At 51.0% G+C, this 20,683-nt stretch overlaps 1 protein-coding gene across 1 annotated transcript; it reads left to right on the top strand.

The window, feature by feature from the left end:
• Positions 1-2,869: 2,869 nt before the first annotated feature.
• LOC123813359 (leukocyte immunoglobulin-like receptor subfamily A member 6) lies at positions 2,870-17,802 on the top strand. Its single transcript, XM_045830312.1, has 8 exons — positions 2,870-3,412; positions 3,533-3,568; positions 3,981-4,265; positions 4,409-4,711; positions 10,795-11,076; positions 11,361-11,660; positions 17,508-17,555; positions 17,705-17,802. Exons 1-8 carry the CDS (start codon positions 3,379-3,381, stop codon positions 17,800-17,802), a joined length of 1,386 nt encoding a protein of 461 aa, XP_045686268.1. The 5' UTR covers positions 2,870-3,378.
• Positions 17,803-20,683: the final 2,881 nt, after the last annotated feature.

Here is a 20,683-nt window from a genome sequence, read left to right as displayed (position 1 = left end):
ACCAAGATAAATTAGGTAAATATCTCCTTATTCTTTGACTTTACACCAGAGACTCTGACTTTTGACTTTTCACCCCCAGAATTGTAAGATAATAAATTTGTATTGTTTCAAGCCACAAAGTTTGTGGTGATTTGTGACAGCAAATAAATTCAGCCACTTACATTTTCTTTTGATACGTGTTTGCATGGTACAAACATCTTTCTTTAGCATTTTTCTCTTCTGTCAATGTAGAAAGATACACATAATACAAAATGTACCTTTTGGCCGCTATTCAAGTGTACAGCTCAGTGGTGTTAAGTAATACGCCATGTTAGGCAACGGTCCACACTGTTTATTTTCAGAACCTTTGCATCGTCTCAAACAGAAACTGGTACCCAATCAACACTAATTCTCGAGCCCCCTCATAACCACCTGTGGGTAGTGTCTATGCTGTGTGCTGCCTCTAGGAGTCTGCTGATTCTGTGCAGTTCGTATAAATGGAATCTTACAACAGGTGGCCTTTTGTGTCTGGATTATTTCCCTTAGCACAACATTTTCAAGGTTTAGCCAAGTTGCTCATTCTTTTACTTGTTTTACAATATATTTTTAAAAGTTTTATTTCTTTATTTTTAGAGAGAGGGGAAGGGAGGGAAGAAGAGAGGGAGGGAAACATCAATGTGGTTGCCTCTTGAGTGCCTCCTACTGGGGATCTGGCCCACAACCCAGGCAGGTGCCCTGACTGGGAATCAAACTGGTGACCCTTGGGTTCCCAGGCTGGCACTCAATCCACTGAGCTACACCAGTCAGGTCTGTCCTCTTACTTTTAACCTTTTTACATCATTGTATTTCAAGGGAATTTCTTATAGACTACATATAGTAAGGTCTTGTTTGATATTTCAAATCAACCAGTCTGACAATCTGTGTCTTTTAATTATTGTATTTAGACCCTTTAGAGATAATGTAATCACTTATAAGATTACTATTTAGGTTTTTATTTTATTTGTTTTAGTTTTCTATTTGTCCCTTTATTATTTGTTCATCTTTTTCTTTCTCTTCCCTTTCCTTGGCTTTAGAGAATGTTTTCAGTATTCCATTTTAATTTCTCTGTAGGTGTGTTATCTATACATCTTTCAATGCTCCTTAAGTGGCTGTTCTCCATATTCTCACACATCACCAACTCAACCCAGCCTAGTGAGGTTTAGTAAGTTTCCACTTGCAGGGACATGTAGGAACCATATAAACATGTAGCTCACCTACTTACATTGTCATTGTTGTATGCATTATATCTACAAACACTTCCAGGGCTCTGTCCGAGCTCAGGGGACCTTCTACAGGCAGGTGATCCTCCCCCGGACCTTTTGCTTCAGCCCAATAACCCTGCTTGGCAGCTGGGGAGGGGGCAGCAGGTCTGGGCTGGTGGAGATGGGTCAGGGAGGGGCCTTGAAGTGGCAGATGAGGAAGCTGAAGACAAGAAGGGCACCCCAGACACTTCAGGTCCGATTCCTTTCCAAGGGTCCTCCCCCAAACCCTCCATCTGGACTGACACTCAGAGGAGCCCTGTGACTGAGAGGAGCCCTGTGAGCTCCTGGAGTCGGGGGGCCTCTGCAGGCTAATGTCTCTACAGTTTGTGCCAAGAGAGGGGCTTTGGACACAGTGCTGCGAAGCCCCCACAGGACTGCAGTAGCAAGACCCATTTCCCTGTGGAATCCACAAAGCCACACGCTGTAGGATGGCAGGAGGGTGTGTGCCACAGCTCCAAGGGCTACTCAGAGAAAAGTGAGCCCCTACCTCTGGTGGTGACAGGTCACAAAGAAAGGAGCCAGGACCCCCTTCCCACTGTGGATTCCTCCTCACAGCAAAAGGGAACAGAGTGTGGCCCCAGGGGGACCTGGCCCCTCAAAGTCCACACCTGGGTGCATGTGGGATAGTGGTTACCCCTTTAACATCAGGATATTCATTTATTTTCAGTTTCTTGTCCATACTCCTATCTAGACTACCAACTGAATGAATAACTGTAACTTACAGTTAGTGGGGTAACACTTGCTCTTAGAAAGATTGCATGGTGCATTGTAGGTATTCCATCACCTCTTTTATTTTTATTTGTTTGCATTTCCTTTTTTCTTTTTAATTTTTTTATTGTTGTTCAATTACAGTTGTCCTCATCCCCTCACCCCCGCCCCAAGACTCTCCCCTGCCCTACATACCCACCACATTCCATCATGTTTTCTAAATTTAACAGATTGCAGTGGCTGGTTTGGCTCCATGGATTGAGTGCTGGCCAGGGAACCAAAGGGTCGTCGGTTCAATTCCCAGTCAGGACACATTGCCTGGGTTGTGGGCCAGGTCCTCAGTGAAGGGCACACACAAGACAATGACACATTGATGTTTCTCTTCCTCTCTTTCTCCACTATCCACCTTGACTATGGAGTCACACACTTTGATGTGCTCATATTTCAACCCACACATCTCCATCGGATCTAGAAACCAATGAGGACTGATCCATCCCAGGACCCAGGGACAGTCACACCACAGCCATTCTGAGGAGTGAGGTTCATAACAACATGTTTCCCTTGGGAAAACTGAGACTCAGAGATTGAATATTATCACTTGATAACACATAGGAAGTGGATGATGACGGAGCATTTAAACAAGAACGAGCTTTGTCAGCAACTTTAGAGCACTAACCCACTCGTTGTCCCCAAAAGCAGAAGACCTGAGGGTAGGACCACAGGATGAGGGGACAGCTCATGCCCAGAGAAAAGGGCTCTGAGGAGGCAGGAATGACTCAGACTTTTCCCTGGAAGGTGTGGGTGGACACTCTAAAAAAAAAAAAAAAGGAGAAGTTCATGAGGTGGCTGTTCTAGAATGAAAACTGCACTCCGGAGCCAGAGCAAGGGATGTGTTTGCTTCCTTATTTCCCTGCGTTTCTCCTTTGAGCTCATTGTCACAGTGACACTCGCCTGAACTGCACAGTGAGGAGAAGACGGTGTCTCTGCTGAGCTGAGCTCTGCAGGCACAGGGACCCCCGTCTTCCTGAAGCGTCTCCAGGGCCTGGGTGACCACAGTCCATGGGGAGGACCTGGGCAGGTGACTGGGCAGAGGGTGAAGGGACCCGGTGGGGGAGGCCCTGACCTAGAAGGACGGCCTTCGGTTCCCTCACCTGCTAGGGGAGTCTCAGGAGGCTCAGGATCTATTTCCTGTTACATCATGGGAATGCGAGTCAAGCTCCTGGGAAGACGATGTTCCTGGGAAGACAGAGCCCCTTTCTGAGGGGCTGCTGGTGCACTGCACTGCAACAGGGACCGTCAGCCTCCCAGTGACAACACGCTGAGTGTCTGTCCAACCTGAGGACTCCATGGTCTCTTCCTTCTGCACAGCTGGGTTCAGAGAGGAGACACCATGCCCTCCACCCTCACGGCCTTGCTCTGCCTCGGTGAGATGTGAGGGGGAGGGGAAGCTCTGTTCTGTCAGGACCCCAGGACTCAGGAGGCTTCTGGGGAGGAGGGTTCTGCTCAGAACTCAGGGCAAATCTCTCACAGGGACTCTCTTGCAGGACTGAGTGTGGGCCTAAGGACCCCAGTGCAGGCAGGTGAGTCTGTCTCCGGGAGTACCAGGTTTCACCTTGTCATTGAGAACAAGGGGGCTCTGTCCCATCATCTAAAAAAGGAGAAAATCAGTCTTGGCTGTGTGGCTCAGTGGTTGGGCATCATTCTTTATGAAAGTAAAAAGTTGTAGACTCAATTGCCAGTCACAACCCATACATGAGCCACCCAGTGCTTCTCTCTCGTATTAATCTTTTGCGTGTGCACTCTCTTGCTCTCTCTCTCTCCTCTTCCCTTCTTCTCTCTCTAAAAGCAGTGAAAAAAATGTCCCTTCAAAGTTTAAAAAGCAGAAAAATAGATCTGGGCTGACAGATGGGAGACATCAGGGAAGGTCCTGGGACTGAGATCGGAACACTGGGGGTGGAAATGTCTTGCTACCCAGGTTCTGATTCCTTCCAGGGACCCTCCCCAAACCCACCCTCTGGGCTGAGCCAGGCACTGTGATCCCCTGGGGGAGCTCAGTGACCATCTTGTGTCAGGGGGCTCTACAAGCTGAGGAGTACCATTTGTACAAAGATGAAATTTCAGAGCCCTGGTTCAAACAGAAGACACTGGATCCCAGGAACAAGACCAAGTTCTCCATCACACAGATGACAGCACGTACTGCAGGGAGATATCAGTGTTACTATCTCAGCCAAGGTGTCTGGTCAGAGCACAGTGACCCCCTGGAGCTGGTGGTGACAGGTGAGGGCACACCAAGGTCCCAGCTTCAGGTTCTGCCTTCAGGAAGGGGGATGCTCTCTAGGCATCTCCCCCTCACAGCCCAACCCTTGGGGACGTGAGGGAGATGCGAGCCCCATTTAACATGCTGCCTCTTTCTCCCCTAGGAGCCTACAGCAAACCCAGGCGCTCAGCCCTGCCCAGCGCTGTTGTGACCTCAGGAGATACCGTCATCCTCCAGTGTGGCTCACGGCAGGGATTTGAGAGGTTCATTCTGACTAAGGAAGGAGAAGACAGGCTCTCCTGGACCCTGGACTCACAGCCTCACCCCAGTGGGCAGTTCCAGGCCCTGTTCTTCATGGGTCCTGTGACCCCCAGCCACAAGTGGATGTTCAGATGCTATGGATATAGCAGGAACACACCCCAAGTGTGGTCACAGCCCAGTGACCCCCTGGAGCTCCTGGCCTCAGGTGAGGGACTCCTGGCCCTGTCCTCTCTGTGCTCCCTCACCTCAGGGCACTGTCCCTTGGAAAGTCAGGGACAGAAATAAATGAGGAGTGCAGGAGGCTCCACAGAGGGGGGTAGAGCCCTTGACAGGTGGAAAAAGACAGGGCCTCCCACCTGTGTGCCCTCTGTTCTGAATCTCAACAGAAAGAGCCGGAGGGTAGAGTGAGATTTGTGAGAAGTGAAGAGAAAGGTGGTTAGACTGAGCAGAGGACAGATCCCTTCCCCCACTCACCCCCTGTATCTTCATCTCAGAGTCTGAGCCCCTGCCCCTCCCCCTTGCCCCACTAGACCCTCTCCCAGAGAGAGCAGCTTCATCTCCCCTGGGTGTCCAGCTCTCCAGGCCCCTGGGCTCACCTGAACCACCAGCACTCAGTGCTCACCTGACAGTGAGGAGGGGCTGTGCCAGGCTCAGGAGGAGCTGGGGGCTCCCACCCATGCTGAGGGTCTCCTGTCTGCTCCATGGTTCTGGGGGCCCTTATCTGTTCCTGCTCCTTTCTGAAGACTTTTACACAATACTTGCATGTATAAATTTAAATTATAAATATTTCTGCCTTCAAAAAGCAAATTCTATACCTATTTAACTGTGTTAAATTTGCCCATTTATTATGAAAACATCCATTTATTATTAAGAGGTTTTTAAAACATGCATTAAAAGGTGTATTTTCTACTTCAGATGCAGTTTGAAGTTTTAGTCATAAAATTATCTATACTCAGAGCTCAAGAATTGTTTGAGTACCCCATATACATCTGTGTATATAGATGAGACCCACCCATGGACCCTGAGTCCTCAGCTGCTGAACAAATATACACTCTCAGCTCCGGAAGAGTGAGCTTGGATGGTTCAATCTCCCACAGAGAGCAAAGACACTACAAGGACATCCTACGTTCTGTAATGAAAGACCACATTTCTCACCAAACCTGAATTCTTGGGGCAAAGACAACCTATGTCCCAAAGGGCCTCAGGAGCAAAGTCTGCACTCAGAAGTCCCCAGGAAACTGACAGGGCCCATGATAGCAGACAGGACCCCCATTCCAGAGAAAGGGTTTGAGAAGGGGCTGGAAATGGTCACATCATGAGGAACGGGAGAGTTTTGAAAATTGTTGGCTTGAGTGGCATCAACTCCTCATGTGCCCACTTCTTTATGGTTTTCAAGGAGCAGCCAACACCATCAGCCCATCACACAATAGCTCAGATGACAAGAGCAGTGAATAGGAGAGTCCTCAGTTGTGGGGCTGGGTGCAAAGGGTTCCATCTCTCAGGGGAAGACAGGTGGGCTGTGTGAGCATCCAGGATGCAGGGGTGACTTTGTCTGCTGTGACCTCTGTGACCTCTTTCTCCATATTTCCTAGACTCCCACCCCCAAGACTACACAGTGGAGAATCTCATCTGCATGGGTGTGACTGGCTTGGTCCTGGTGATCCTCGGGGTGCTGTTGTTTCAGGCTCGAGACAGCGAGAGAATGGCACAGGCTGCAGCCAGGACATGAACACAGAGGGGACAGGGCACTGTTCAGAAAGAGGGGAGCTGTGGAGCCCATCTGATGACCCAGGAGGTGGGGAAGGACAGTCTAACCACAGGCGGGAAACTGTCTGCTGATGTATCCAGGGGAGTAGAGGTGGCAGATGAGGTTTGGGGACAGGAAACGTGAGCCGTGTTCCTGTGGAGATGCCTCCTACATCCCACTGTGGGGCTGTCCCTCCTCATCCTCACTGACTCCCCTTGACTGTCCTTCTGTTCTCACCCCTGTGACCTGAGGGGCTGCCCCACATGGCTGGTTTGGGTTCACATCTACACACCCCTTCATGCTGGATCCCACTCATATAAACAAATGTGGTGTCTTCATTACATGGGAGGGTTTTATAAGCCATAAAAACAAAGTACCAATACCAGCAACAGAGTGAATGAATGTCAACATTCTGCAGCTAAGTGACAGAAGCCAGAGAGAAAAGATCACATTTTCTGTGACTGCATTTGTATGAAGTGTCCAGGAGGAGGAAACCCACAGAGACAGGAGTCAGGTGGGCTTGTTGGTGGCTGACAAAGAGGGAGAGATGAGAGATTCTGCAGGTATTTGGGGGTGGGGTTATGCAATGTTGTTATTAAAACCAGATAAAATTGTGGTTTAGACATTGTAAATTTACTACATTCCAGTGAATTCTATATTTTAAAATGCTAACTCCTATGTCACAGGAACTCATGTCATTAAAAGAAATGTAACTAAATTGCCATGGTTCCCTGTGGATCCTTATTACCATAGAAGTGGCCCCATATCCCCAGGGCAGAATCATGGGAGGCGGGACTCCCAGCAGGTCCAAAATGCCCTCAGTGCCCAGTGCTCAGGCTCAACCCCTGGTGGGATTCCCACCCTCACTCCTGAATGTGGTGAGTCCAGGATCCAGGACAAGCAGAGTTCTTCCTGTCTCCCCTCAGTCTGGACTCACCTGCCATCAACCAAGGATGCCCTGTAGCTTCTGATGTCCCCGGAGGGCTTGGGGGATATATATGTGGCTGCCAAGTAACCCTTCCTCCCTCAAGTCTCTTAAGCTCGTGTCTTAATCAGGCCCAGAAATGACACAGATGGATCCTCTTTATGTCTCAGGCTCCGCTGATCCTCACAACACCAATGAGAGCTGAGCTTCTACCCTTGTCTGCAGTGAGGGAAAAGAGAGAGGGGAAGGGACTGGCTCAGAACAGACTTTCAATAATGTTTCCCCTTGTCTCACATTAAAACCTGTGAATTATGTGCAACTACTGTTTCTGCCCAGCACATGGAGATGGAGTGACCAGTGTCAAATGAAAGGTCACCCCTCACAGAGCAGGGCAGTGAGGAGACAGACATGCTCAGGGGCCTGGATGGGAGGGATGGAGAGAAGCTCTCCTGCTCACAGAGATGAGGAAGTCAGAGAGAGGAAGTGTGAGGGAGAGACCAAACCACACTCCCAGCCAGGAGAGTGGGTGGCTCTTGCAGTGGGTCAGGTGACCATGTTGTAATCCTCTCCCCACCCCGATGCCCCTCACTGGGGTGGTCAGTCTGGAGACAGCCCCACTGGCTCCCCAGGCCACACAGGTAGAGCACAGACATGCCCTCAGCTCTTCCCTCTCTTCCCCGACACGATGAACACACCCACAGCTCTGACCCTGAGACCTTTCTGCCACCCAGTTCCCCTCCACAGTCACACTCAGGTGAAGACCCAGGACATCATGGGGGTGTGACCCCATCAGCCTCCTCTCTGGCCTCACTGTGGACCCTCACTCCCACCTGAGGGTTTTAATCCCATGGACCTGAACTTACCTGTCATGGACCCTCCCTGCACAAAGCCTTTCTCCAGGTCTCCACCTCACTCCAGCACATCCAAGCAGCTCCACCTGCTGGTCCATGTTGTTGGACATGAGGCTGAGCTAACCTCTCCATCCCAAGCAGAAACAACTGGTCCCTACAAAGCAGACCCTTCCCAGTGCCCACCTCCCCTCCCCAGACTCACACACCTGGGTCATAGCCACACTGGGCTTGTCATGGGTGCCCCCTGAGCCAATCTGCTCAGAGCACACTCTGCACAACTCCTACACCAAGATAATGACGAAGAAATGTTCCCACCTCTTCTCACTCAGCTTCAATCATACTTGTGTTATGGGATTTCTGTTTGGATATCATGAGAAATTCTCATAAACCACAGAGAGTACTGAGCAGCTCATCACCTCTGTATTAGATTAGGGCAGGAGTTTTATCACAGTTCATCATCCATTCCTCACTACTACAGTCTTTTGCCACAGAGCAGTATCTTCTCAAAACAGCAACCTGTTCACACGTTCCTTTACTGAAAAGTGTTCCATTACCTGAAAGATCAAACCCAGGAGTCCTTGCAGGGAGTAGAGGCCCCGGGGGACCAGGGCCCAGCACACTCTGTGACTCACAGCTCTCAGAAGAATCACTCTCTTCCTGGTCGAGGGTCCTCTGATCTCCCCTGTGCTGACCCCTAGTGTATCCTTGTCCCTCCCTCACCTGCAGGTCCCCACACTCCATGGTGTCCACCTGTATGCAGTCTCTGTGCTCCATTCTTCTCCTTCCCTGAAACTTACCAAAATGACCCCCACATCATCCATTGCCTACACATTTGTACTGTCTGATGTTGCTAACCAGCACTGCATGTGTCCAGGGGAAGGATCGGTCACCTTCCACAATGAACTTCGTGCCTGGACTAGGCACCTGCTGTGAAATATTGGCCGGTTTCTGGGATGGAGAAAGGCCAGAAGAAAGTTTGCATTTACATTGTCTCAGGAAAAGGAAGTGAATTGCCCACAGTTACGTGGGCTGTAAAACAGGCAGAGTCAGAAGTGTGACAGGAGCTGAGCAGCTCCTGAGTCCTGCCCAGAGACTTCTGCCCTCATGTTCCAGGACAGGGGTCACCCTCTGGACTTGGGCATCACATGAGGTGCAGGCAGCATGTGTGGGGTCTGCTGAGATTCAGATCTGGTCTGAAAGTTCCCAGATCCTGGTGTCTCCTCCACCACCTCTCAGGAGGGCAGGTTGCTGCTGCAGAGGAAACTGACTTGTGACACAGAGTCAGGATCTTGTCACATCCTGTGTGTCCATCTGTTCTGTGGGCTCTGTGGTCTTCATACTTCATCTGCATCACTGGGAGACGCGTCATGACCCTGACCCTCATTGTCCTTCTGGGCCTTGGTGAGTTCTGGAGAAAGAGAAGGGTGAGTCCCCTTCACTTCCAGGTTCCCTCCTCAAAGGGCCCCAGGACCCAGGAGACTCAGAGGGGGCAGAAATTCTAAGGCGAGAAGATATCAGTTCAGCAGGGGCCCAGACCAGACCTGGAGCTTCTGTGTGTAGGTGAAGGATAATCTCACAAGGACTCTCTTCCAGGGCTGTGTCGGGGCCCATGGGACCAGGTTCAGGCAGGTGAGTCCTCACCCAGACCTGCTTCAGCACAATGATGGGACAGCTGGGGGACACACAGTGGGCTTGAGCAGATGGTGACCAGAGTAGGAGGGGTCTTACAGTGACAATTGGGGAACAGAGGGGACAAGGACCCTCCTGACACTGCAGGTCTGATTCCTTTCCAGGACTTCCCCCCAAACCCTCCATCTGGGCTGACCCAGGCCCCAGGGTCAGAGAGGGGAGCCCTGTGACCATCTGGTGTCAGGGGTCTCTGCAGGCAGATAGCTACAGTCTGTATAAAGACAAGAGGTCTAAGCCCTTGGACACAAGCATCCCAGAGGCCTCCAGCAACAAGACCAGGTTCCTCATTCAGCCCATGGGCTCACACTATGCAGGACTGTACCAGTGTGCATATAGCACTGGGGGCATGCTGTCTGAGAGGAGTGAGCCCCTGCTCCTGGTGGTGACAGGTAAGGGGGAACCCAGGTCCCTTCCCCACTGCAGGCTCCTCCTCAGAGGATGAAGGGGACAGAGCGTGGCTTTAGGGGGGGCGCACCCCTCACAGCACACACCTGGGGAAGATGGGGTGACAGTCCCCTTTAACTCAGATCCTCCTTCTCCCTCAGGAGTGGACAACGCACCCTCCCTCTCAGCCCATCCAGGCCCAGTGGTGGCCTCAGGAGGGAACGTGTCTCTCTTGTGCAGCTCACAGTCCACATGGGACACTTTCCACCTGCTGAAGGAGGGAGGGGCTGAGCCACCCCAACACAGGAAATTGGAATGGAATTACTATGCTAAAAGGCAGCAGGCTATCTTCCCTGTGGGCCCTGTGAACACCTCCCATGGAGGGACCTACAGATGTTATGTTTCCTTCAGCTACAACCCCAATGTGTGGTCACAGCCCAGTGCCCCTCTGCACCTCGAGGTCACAGGTGAGGTGGCCCAAACTTGGCTTCAATTCTTTCCTGTGCCCCAAATAACTGATCTAAACTCCTTATCTGGTAATGTCCTTGGGATTGTGGGGGTCAGTGGCATGGGTTTACTGGGGACAGAACCACAGGCAGGAGACTTAGGGAGGGACAAGTCAAAACTCTTAATGCAACTCTAGTGGGCAGTCAGTGTGTGTGTCCCCTGGGTGACAATGACCTTCTCCCCAGGTATGTACAGGAAGCCCTCCCTCTCAGCCCAGCCAGGGCCCCTGGTGCTGCCTGGAGACAACCTGACCCTCCAGTGTCACTCAGAGCCTGGCTTTGACAGATTTGCTCTGACCAAGGACCAGGGGACCACACCCCAACAGTGTCTCCATGGGCAGCACAGCCCCGACTTCCCCCAGGGCCCTGTGAACCTCACCCATGGGGGCCAGTACAGGTGCTACAGTGGACAAAACCTCTCCTATGTGTGGTCATACCCCAGTGCCCCCCTGGACATCCTGATTGCAGGTGAGGAGCCCTGCCCTGCCCCCTGTCCTGACTGGTCTACTCAGGGCTCAACCCAGGGTCACCGTGGTGGTGATGGTGTCCAGATGAGGGTCATAGAGCAAAGGCTGAGGGGGGCTGAGGTCTAGGGGACGGAGGGATGGGATGGAGAAAAAATGCCCACCAGAGGGACAGAGAGAAGCTGACAGGAGTCACAGTGTCCCTGGGGAAGGACAGGGTTCCTCAACTCAGGGTCAAGTGCATGGGAGTAGCGGTGACTCTGCATATCACAGCCCTTCTCTCCCCAGGAATATACAAGAAACCCTCCCTCTCTGCCCATCCAGGGCCCTCAGTGCCCTGGGGAGAGAACGTGACCCTGCAGTGTTGCTCTGAGGTCAGGGCTGATACCTTCCACCTGCACAGGGAGGGGTCTCTGGATCCTCCCCAGCAGCTTCATCTCCAGGACACGGCTGCCCCCTCTCAGGCCAACTTCACCATCAGCCCTGTCACCTGGGGCCACCATGGAATTTACAGGTGCTACAGCTCACACAGCTCCTCCCCCTTCCAGCTGTCACAGCCCAGTGACCCCCTGGAACTCCTGGTCTCAGGTGAGGAGCCACAGCCCCACCCCTGTGTCCTCATGGTCAGTTCAGGACCCTGTCCCCCAGGGAACCTTTAAGATAGGGAGCAAGGGGGTTAGTGAAGGAAGGCCAGTCCAAGGGGACTCTTACCTCCCAGAGGGACAGAAAAGCCAGAGCCACCCCACCCCTGCTTTATGTCACCCTCATCCCTGAGGCCCAGGAAGGTCCCAGGGGCCCAGGGAGGCTAGAGAGGCTCTGGGTTCCGCAAAGGGAGGAAAGGCCAGGGGCACCCATCCCAATACCCCTCCTTCTCCCACAGACCAAGAGGCCAAGACAAGCATGGTCACAGGCAGAGGCTTTGCTCCCAGAGAGAACCAGGTCACCCACTCTGGAATGCCTGTCCTCTGGTGGGGTGTGGGGGTCAGGCAGTGATTCTGGGTGATCGTGGGTCCCCCAGGGCTATGAGTCAGGCAGGTGACATGTAGTTTGGTCATGGAAGAGAGAGATGCAGTTGTCCCAGACAGGGAAGGGGTAGGTGAGCTCAAATGAGGAGAAGGCCACCCCAAACCTTCACTCCCATCCTGAATTTCCAGAAGCCTCTGAGGATCTGCTCCTCACCCCCACGGACTCAGGCCCTCAGAGGGATAAGTGAGGGTCTCTGTGGGGAGGCAGTGGCTGTGTCCATGGGGACAGGGGCTGAGTCCTGTGCAAGTTCAGGCACTTCTGGAGGCTCTGACTTGGAAACACCCTTCCCCCTCTGTGCCTCAGTGTCTCCAAGTGTAAAAGGAGAGAATCATGGCCCAGAGCTTAGATTGCCTTTCAGTTCTGGCTCTGACCTCCTGGGAGGGGTCCTCACAGGGAAGCCACCGAGGACATGATGTTATGGGAACTGTCCACTCTGTAGCAGAGATAGTGACACTGTACAGGGAGGGACAGCCAGGACAAGAGTCAGGAGCATGGAGATCCTTTCCCTCAGCTCAGGTGTTCAGCTCAGAAGAGGGAACAAGGGCTGGAGTCAGTCCTGGTCCAGATCCCGGCTCTGCTGCTCTTGCTCAGGGGCTAGGTGGTCCCTTCTCTTCTCCAATTGTTGGGTTCATGTTTGTTTATCCCTGGTCCTCTCCTGCTCACAGGCCTGCAGTGACATTAGTGACATAAGGAATCTCACAGAACTTAAGAAGGCAGGGCCTGAGTCCAGGCCAACCTTCCCAAGGGGGCATCAGGGTTCACCCCATGCTTCTGTCCCTATGGTGTCCTGCTATGCCTGGGGGCAGGTAAAAAACAAGGACCCTCATCTTTGGGTAAGACAGGACAGGCCCTCTGCAGGTGAGGAACCCAGAGCTCAGAGCTGGTGACCACCTGGGGGCAGCATGAGGAAGCACAGGAAACCCAGGTCCCAGGGTACAATCCCAGCCCTGCCCTGGCCAGGCTGGGTGACCTGGGGCAGGTGCTAACCTCTCTGAGCTGCAGTGGACTGGGTGGTGGGTCAGTCATCCCTGGTGAATGGGGGCCATGAGGTTAGAGGACATAATCAACAGATCCCAGGACATGTCTCTCACACAGTAGATGCTCATTAAATGGCACCTTTGGTTCATTCATGATGTCGCTCCAGCCCAAGGTCTCCAATGGTACTGGAACGTGCTGACTGGGATCTCAGTGGCTCTTGTCCTGCTGCTCTTCCTCCTCCTCTTCCTCTTCCTCCGACACTGGCATCAGAGCAAAGGCAGGACATTAGGTAAGTAGGGAAGGGGGTGACCTGGGTCACAGGAAAGAGAGGCTCAGAGCACCTGCTGCAGGAAAAACAGATGGGGGAGGTCAGCTGAGCAACAGATTTCTCCAGAATCTCACATCAGAAATTCTAGAAAGTAAACACTCAATGTTAGAACTTGTGTACAAATTTGAAGTAATCTTTCATCGTCTCCAGTCTCCTTAGATATGAAACATTCACACATGTGTGTTAAAGTTTCCTTCTTTCCTCCTGAATAAAACAGGAGGTGTCCTTACTCTCCCAGAACTGAGACTGTCTGTCCTCCAGCCCAGCTGCAGACACCCAGCTGCAGACACCCAGGAAGAGTCCCTGTGTGAGAGGAAGGGACAGCTGCTCTCAGGGGTGGTCACAGGGAGTTCAGGAGGGAATGGAGAAGGAGAGACTGGAAGAGTGTACAGTCAGGGGTGAGAGGGACTGAAATCCATAGAGTGACCTGGCCCCTCACCTCAGCCTGGATTAGTGGCCCATCTGGGAGCAGGCAGGTCTGCAGCCCTGAGATCTCAGGGATTCTGCCAGGAGACACCCTGTTCTTCCTCTCCAGATGCTGCTGTGAAGGACCCTCATCCTGGGGAGGGCATGGAGCTGGACCCTCAGGTGAGACCCCTGCTCTTTTCCAGGACACTAAGGACCTTCCTGTTGCCCAGTTCACTCCAGTGGTCACTCCCTGTCTTCACCTCCCCTGTATCTCAGCAGCACCCACACTGACCTGTCCTTCTGGGCACCAAGTTGCTCTGCTGTTACTCATTCCTCCTGCTTTCCTGTGTCCTCATGACCCCTCCTGGGTGATCCCCTGTGCTGGCCCCTCATCCTCTGTCTGACCTTGTACAGCCTCAGATCTCAGGAGGAGGCATGAATGACTGAATCACCCGCAGATCCCAGGGTCCCATCACTCAGTCACACAGCAGCAGTGACAGGAGTTCACTGGTTACAGACTCCTTGTCTGTGCCATAGTGCAGCCCTGAGCAGCCTGTCCCCACCCTCCTCCAGCTCCCCTGTCGGTGAGGGAGACACCTGCAAATAGGGAGATGATGTCCTGGAAAGCCAAGTGTTGCGAAGGAGAATGAAGCAAGAGCAGTGGGGGGAGTGTGTGGTGAGGGGAGAACAGAGAAAACAGCAGGTGCAAAGGTCCTGAGGCAGGACCTGCTGCTTCAGCCAGATGAGCCCTGTGGCTGGAGCTAAATCAGCAAGAGACAGAGCATTAGGTTAAGAGCAGATCCATAGGCACCAGGAGTCCCAAGGCTCAGAGAGTCCCTGCAGACTCCACCAGGAGAGTGACCTCATCTGATCTGAAGTTTAAGTCATCACTCTGACACCATGTGGACACGTGACGGAGGGCTTCAACTGTGGGGTCAAGGACACGCTGGTTCTGTCTCACTGTTTCTCTGCAGCAGAACACAACCCATGATGACCCCCAGGGAGAGACCTATGCCCAGGTGACCCTCTCACCATCAAAGCTCAGGCAGGGAATGGCCTTCTCACCTTCCCTCCTGTCAGAGGAATTGCTGGACATGAAGGACAGGCAAGCAGAAGAGGACAGACAGATGGACAGTCAGGTGGGGCCTGTCCTCCCCAGACCCAGGCTTCTCCAGCCCCAACCACCTTTCACCCCTCTCACTGTCCCCCTGCTCCAGGCTGCTGCCTCTACTGCCCCCGAGGATGTGACCTATGCCCAGCTGACGCACTTGACCCTCAGACGGCAGACAAGGGCACCCCCTTCCTGCCCGTCAGAGGAGCCCCCAGATGAGCCCAGTGTGTATGCTGCTCTGGCCATCCACTAGCCCATGGAGGACCCAGACCCCACATTCCAGAGAGGAAGCTTTCAGGGACCCTGGAAGGAACAGGAGCTGTCTCCAAGGACACTCACTAGTGGCCCCAGCCAGCCTGGGGACCTCACATGGACCCCCAGCACCTCTGGGACCATCTGGGAGTCCCCTGATTCTGCAATTAGAAATAACTAATATCCCTACACTTTGGAATCCAAGCAACAGACTTCTCAAGAATCAACGTGTGAATTTAGAACCAAAATGGAAGTGAGAGAATACTTTCAATGAATGATAGTATAAATACTACACATTAAACCTACAAAATAGAACATTAACAACCATGAATGAACATCTTAGAGAAGATACCACCTAAGTGTCCTCCCACACATGCTGAGATGAAGGTGTGGCAACCTGTGTGATGGAGTGACACTTGGCCACAGAGATGAAATCCTGTCAGTTCAGCAACACAGAGGCATCATGAGTATGTCATGCTACGTAGGGTAAGTCAGACCCCACAGCACAAGGACCATACAACTTCACTCGTACATGGGTGAAATGTGAAACTCTTCACTGTCATATGTATTAACTATATGGAACTTGTAATTAAAAATTTTCCTGCAATGTGAACTCGAAGTCTGAAAAGCTTCATTGGTAAATGCTTCTGAACACATATGCATGTATGAAATACACACACATGGACACAGACACAAACATGCACACAACAGCCTTACACGTGTTTCTCCTGACAACAGAGAAGAAAGACACATCCCACAACAGAGTTTATCAGCCCAGAAATAAATTGATGATGAAACCAAACAAGAGAGCTACCAAGAGGGGACTCCACAGGAAGCTCTCTCACGTGAACTCAGGTGCAGAGTCCTAAACAAAGTATCACCAAGATGCACCAAGGCATAAGCTGTGTCATCCATCCTGACCAGGCAGGTATGTGATTTCAGGAATGCGGGTTGGTTTCACATTTTTAAAAAATCAATCAGTAGAATTCAAACATTAAAACTAATAGCAAAAAAAAATGTAAAAAGAAATATCAACAGATGTAAAACTTTTGTTGAAATACAGCACGAATTTATAGTGAAAAACTCTTCAGAAATAAGAGATTTTGTATAATTTATCAAAGCACCTTTCAAAAACCTTTATAAAGGAAATAATGCTTAAAGGTAAAAACTTGAAAACATTTTGCCTGTAATTGAGCCTGGGACAAACACTGTCACTGTGGAACTGAGCCTGCCCACAGCCTCACCACGCCAAACGCCTGCACATTTTGCCAGCCCGGCCCTTTGCCCAGGTTTTGTGGGTGGAGAAGGAGCCACTCTGCTAGGGAGAAGTGACACCCCCACCCCCACTACCTTCCTCTTCCGGTCAGAGGAGCCCAGCCATCCCTGGGCCCCGCCCAGCCACAGGCCCCGCTCAGCAGCCATCACTCAGAGCAGTTTGCTCCCGCACAGCCCCAGCTGTGGGTCAGGTCCCACTCCCACACCTGCCCTCGCACCTGTACCTCCAGCGTCCACCACAGCATCTTCTGATCCTGCACCTGCTGGTGCAACCAAGCAGGAGAACCCAGCAGAAGAGCCAGTGGGAACTCCCATCAACGATCGGACATCCAGACATTCTTCCCCATCAAAACTTTTTGAAGATGTGACAAGTGCGCTTGTGACAGGTCAGTCCTCTGAGAATATGATCACTGAGGTCATGTCGATGGGCTGTGAATCAGGGCAAGTGATGCCAGCCTGGGGAGCCAGGGTCAAAGACCCAGACACTCAAGCGGTATCTTTTAAGGGAACTCCAGAGACAGAGAAAGTCAGGCTGTGCTTGCTCCCTCTCCAGCAGCTAGTTCTGGGGCTCCTCAGCCCAGGGCCCTGTCCCTCTAGAGTCTGAGGCAGTAATAAATGAGGGACCAGGGCATTTCCACGGACAGGACACTCAGAAGCCCCTGACACCAGCCCCTCACCCATGCACCCTGGGTCCCCAACTGTTGAGTTCCTGGGATCCCTCAGCTGTAGGAGAACAAGCTCATGAGTTCTGTGCCTCCCACTAAACGCAGAACACACACCTCTTACTTATTTCTGGGTGGAGACTGTTTTCATCCCTCATCCTGAACTCTCAGGTACAGCTCCTATAGAAGTGACTCAGAACAAGCTCTGAATCCAGATGCCAGCAGGCTGAGATGATCCAAGGAGGAGACAGGGACCTGGCAGAATCTAGTCCTGGCTCATGACATGATTGTGTGAGTTACAGTCTGAAAAGAGGGGCATTGGGGAGCACAGACCCCAGGAGGGAGGCTCATGTCTCCCCAAGTCCTCACTCACACCCTCATGTCATGATCCTCAGGGGCAGCCGACACCATCAGCCCATCACAAAACAAGTCAGACCCCAGGAGTGGGGAGTGGGAGAAACTCTCAGTTGTGAGGCTGGGTGCAGAGCGTTATGTCCTGGAGAGGGAGGCAGGTGTCCTGGGTGGACATTCTGGCTCCTGGGGTGACTTTAGTCTGCCTAACCATGGTGACACCTTTGCCCACATTTCTCAGCCTCACACCCCCAGTGCTACACCATGGAAAATCTCATCCACATGGGCATGCCTGGATTGGTCCTGGTGGTCCTCGGAGTGCTGATCTTTCAGGCTTGAAGACAGCAAAATGAGGACCCACACTGCAGCGAGGTCATGAACACAGAGGGGACAGGGCACCGTTCAGAATGGGGGAAGCTGTGGAGCCCATCTGACGACCCAGGAGGTGGTGAAGGACAGTCTGGACCACAGGTGGGGAAACTGTCTGCTGATGTGTCCAGGGCAGTGAACAAGCTTTGGGTGCAGGGAGTGTCTCAGTGCTCCCTGTGCAGGGCTCTTCCTCCATTAAATGTCTGTTTCTCTCTTTATCTTTGCCAACTGTCTGTAATGACCCCCTACTTCTCTCACCCCTGTGGCATGAGGGTCTTTCCCACATGCTTGTTGGGGTCCACACATGCCCTCTTCTACTTTTATGTAATCAAGTGTTCTTTATTTGTCATCACTACATGACCCTATGGACATTATTGAGTCTTCATCTCCTCAGTTCACAGGAGTTATCCAGGTATCAATCAATTGAAAAATGGGCTAAATTAGATATGACCCTGGAAACATGAGTACAGACTGATGTCACCCCCTCACCAACCCCACCATCCTTCCCATCTGCATCAGATGCCACATGAACCATTTCCCCAGAACTGCCGTCACCTGGTGTTTGAAGAGACAGCCTCATGGAGGGCTGCCTCTGAAAATAACCATTTTTCACAATGATTATATACATATACGTATACATACTTATACATAATGGAATATTATTCGACCACGAGAAAGAACAAAATGGGAGCAGAGCCATGGACACCTGGAGAAGACAGACAGCAGGTAGAGGGGAGGGAGGAGGGGCCGGACGGAGGTAGGTGAAGGGATTAGACAAAGCACATACATGCATGAGCCACAGACACAGACAGCAGTGTGGCGAGGGCCAGAGGAGAGGGATGTGGGGCTCCGTGGAGCTGGATAAGTGTGAGGCACTGGAATGGAAACATCTACAATAGTGTCACCAATAAAAATAAAGAGAACAATCCTGCCACTTGAGACAACATGAATGGATCTTGAGGGCATGGTGTTAACCCAGCCAGATCACTGAGAGAGAGATCAATACTGCAGGATCTCATGTGCATGTGGAATCTATAGCAGCTGAATGTGTAGAAACAGAGGGCGGAATGGTGGTGACCACGGGGAGCCAGGGGAAAGGAGAGGAGTTGGTCAAAGAGCACCAACTTTCCATTATGCGATTAGCACGTCCTGGGACCTCACATACAGCCTGGTGAGTACAGTTAACCAGACTGTGTCATACACTGGAAAGAGTGTATCTGAAATGTTTTCACCACAAAAAGTAAGTGGCAGTGACATGACTTCTTGATTCTATTGTTACCTAAAGCTGAGGTGGTATCATCATGCAACATATAAATGTATCCGATCAACCCACTGCACACCTTACCCCTACACAATGTTGTAAGTCAGTTATATGCCAATCAACCTGGATAAAATTGACTCCATTTTTTTAGACTTCTTTTTGCTTTTTTTTTAAATTGTTACTCTGTTACAACTATCCCACCACGTTCCCCCTTGCCCTCCTCCTCTCAGGACTCCCCCCTCTCCCAACAGTCTGATGTAGGGAACACCTACAGCAGGCCAAATGCAATGAACTCTCACAACAACAAGTGTTGGAGAGTTTGTGAGTCTCTGTACCTGTGTATTCCTTTATCTACTATCTGTGTGTCTGTGTATCTGTGTGTCAGTCTCTCTCTCTCTTTATCTCTTTACCTGTTTATGTATCATCTACCTCCCTTTCTATCCATCCATCTTTCTCCTTCTGTCAGTTATCACTCTGGCCTCCAGTTCTGAAAGAATGTAAAAGTTCTGTCATGTGAAGCAATGCAGTTAATTGTAATTTATTATAACAATTTTACCAAGCTCTCTTTCCTTCTCTTTCCCTTCCTTTCCTTTTTCTTCTCTTTTCATCTCTCTCTCTCTCTCTCTCTCTCTCTCTCTCTTTCTCTCTCTCTCTCCCTTCCCTCTCTCTCTCCCCCTCCCTTCCTCCTATCCTCCCCCCTTCTCTTCATAGAGAAAGGAGGGACACGGTTTTCATTCATACAGAACAAATGACTTCATCTAAAACAAAACCTTGCAAGCTTTCTTCTCTTCTAAAAATGCAGAATCAAATGGTCTGGTTAACTGTTTTTGTTTTTTGTAGCAGACTACAAAATATGCACATGGTACTAGATCTAATAAATATGAAGTAGGAGACAAACGTCATATTTCTTCTGAAAATAGTTTCATATCATTAACCATTTCATATGTTAGCTTGGCCCAGAAGTATTGAATATTATAAACAGAATAGTGGCTATGACTTTCAAATGGTAGCAAGCTATGTAAATCAATATGTGATTGTAGAGTTTAGGAAAACTAAGTGTAACACTTTAAACGTGGGGTGTTGAGCAATGTGACTCAGGTCAGCCCCTCTGCAACTGCTATTTTTAGGGTGAGAAGAGCTGGTCCTCTTCCTGTGTGAGAGTCACCTGGTGCCCTGTACAGACTGTGGTGTGGGGACCCTGCCCTCCATATCCTGTCATTTTGTCCCTTGAGCTTCACTTTAACAACAAAATAAGAAATCATCAAGAGTTCTGCTATAATATGTCCACAGAGACCTTACCCCTCTTCCTAATGGAAGAAGAACATGAACCTGATATTACAAAGTAAATTCACAATACTCATCACAGAATCCCCAAGTGAGGATGGCTCATCTACTGTCCAGAGGTTGTGCTTACCAAGACGGAGTCCAGCCTTGACCAGGAATGTGCACATGTATCTAGGAAGTTTTGCTTAAAACTATGGGCCGCCTGCGTCTCCTCTGATTCTGTCCTATTTTAAATGTGAATTCCAAGAGGTGGTGTAGAATTCAGCACTGCCTTGTGGACAGCTCCACACCCATCAAACACACCTT

This window comes from Phyllostomus hastatus, unplaced genomic scaffold, assembly GCF_019186645.2.
Source record: "Phyllostomus hastatus isolate PE091 unplaced genomic scaffold, TTU_PhHast_1.1 phas_contig_151, whole genome shotgun sequence".
Taxonomy (NCBI): domain Eukaryota; kingdom Metazoa; phylum Chordata; class Mammalia; order Chiroptera; family Phyllostomidae; genus Phyllostomus; species Phyllostomus hastatus.
Note: the sequence above shows the minus strand (reverse complement) of the source record. Positions and strands in the feature narration are given on the sequence as shown.

Coding starts and splice junctions, on each gene's coding strand:
- LOC123813359 (XM_045830312.1), top strand. CDS start 3,379: ATGCCCTCCACCCTCACGGCCTTGCTCTGCCTCG. Junction 4,266..4,408: donor CCTGGAGCTGGTGGTGACAG/GTGAGGGCACAC, acceptor TTTCTCCCCTAG/GAGCCTACAGCAAACCCAGG. Junction 4,712..10,794: donor CCTGGAGCTCCTGGCCTCAG/GTGAGGGACTCC, acceptor CCTTCTCCCCAG/GTATGTACAGGAAGCCCTCC.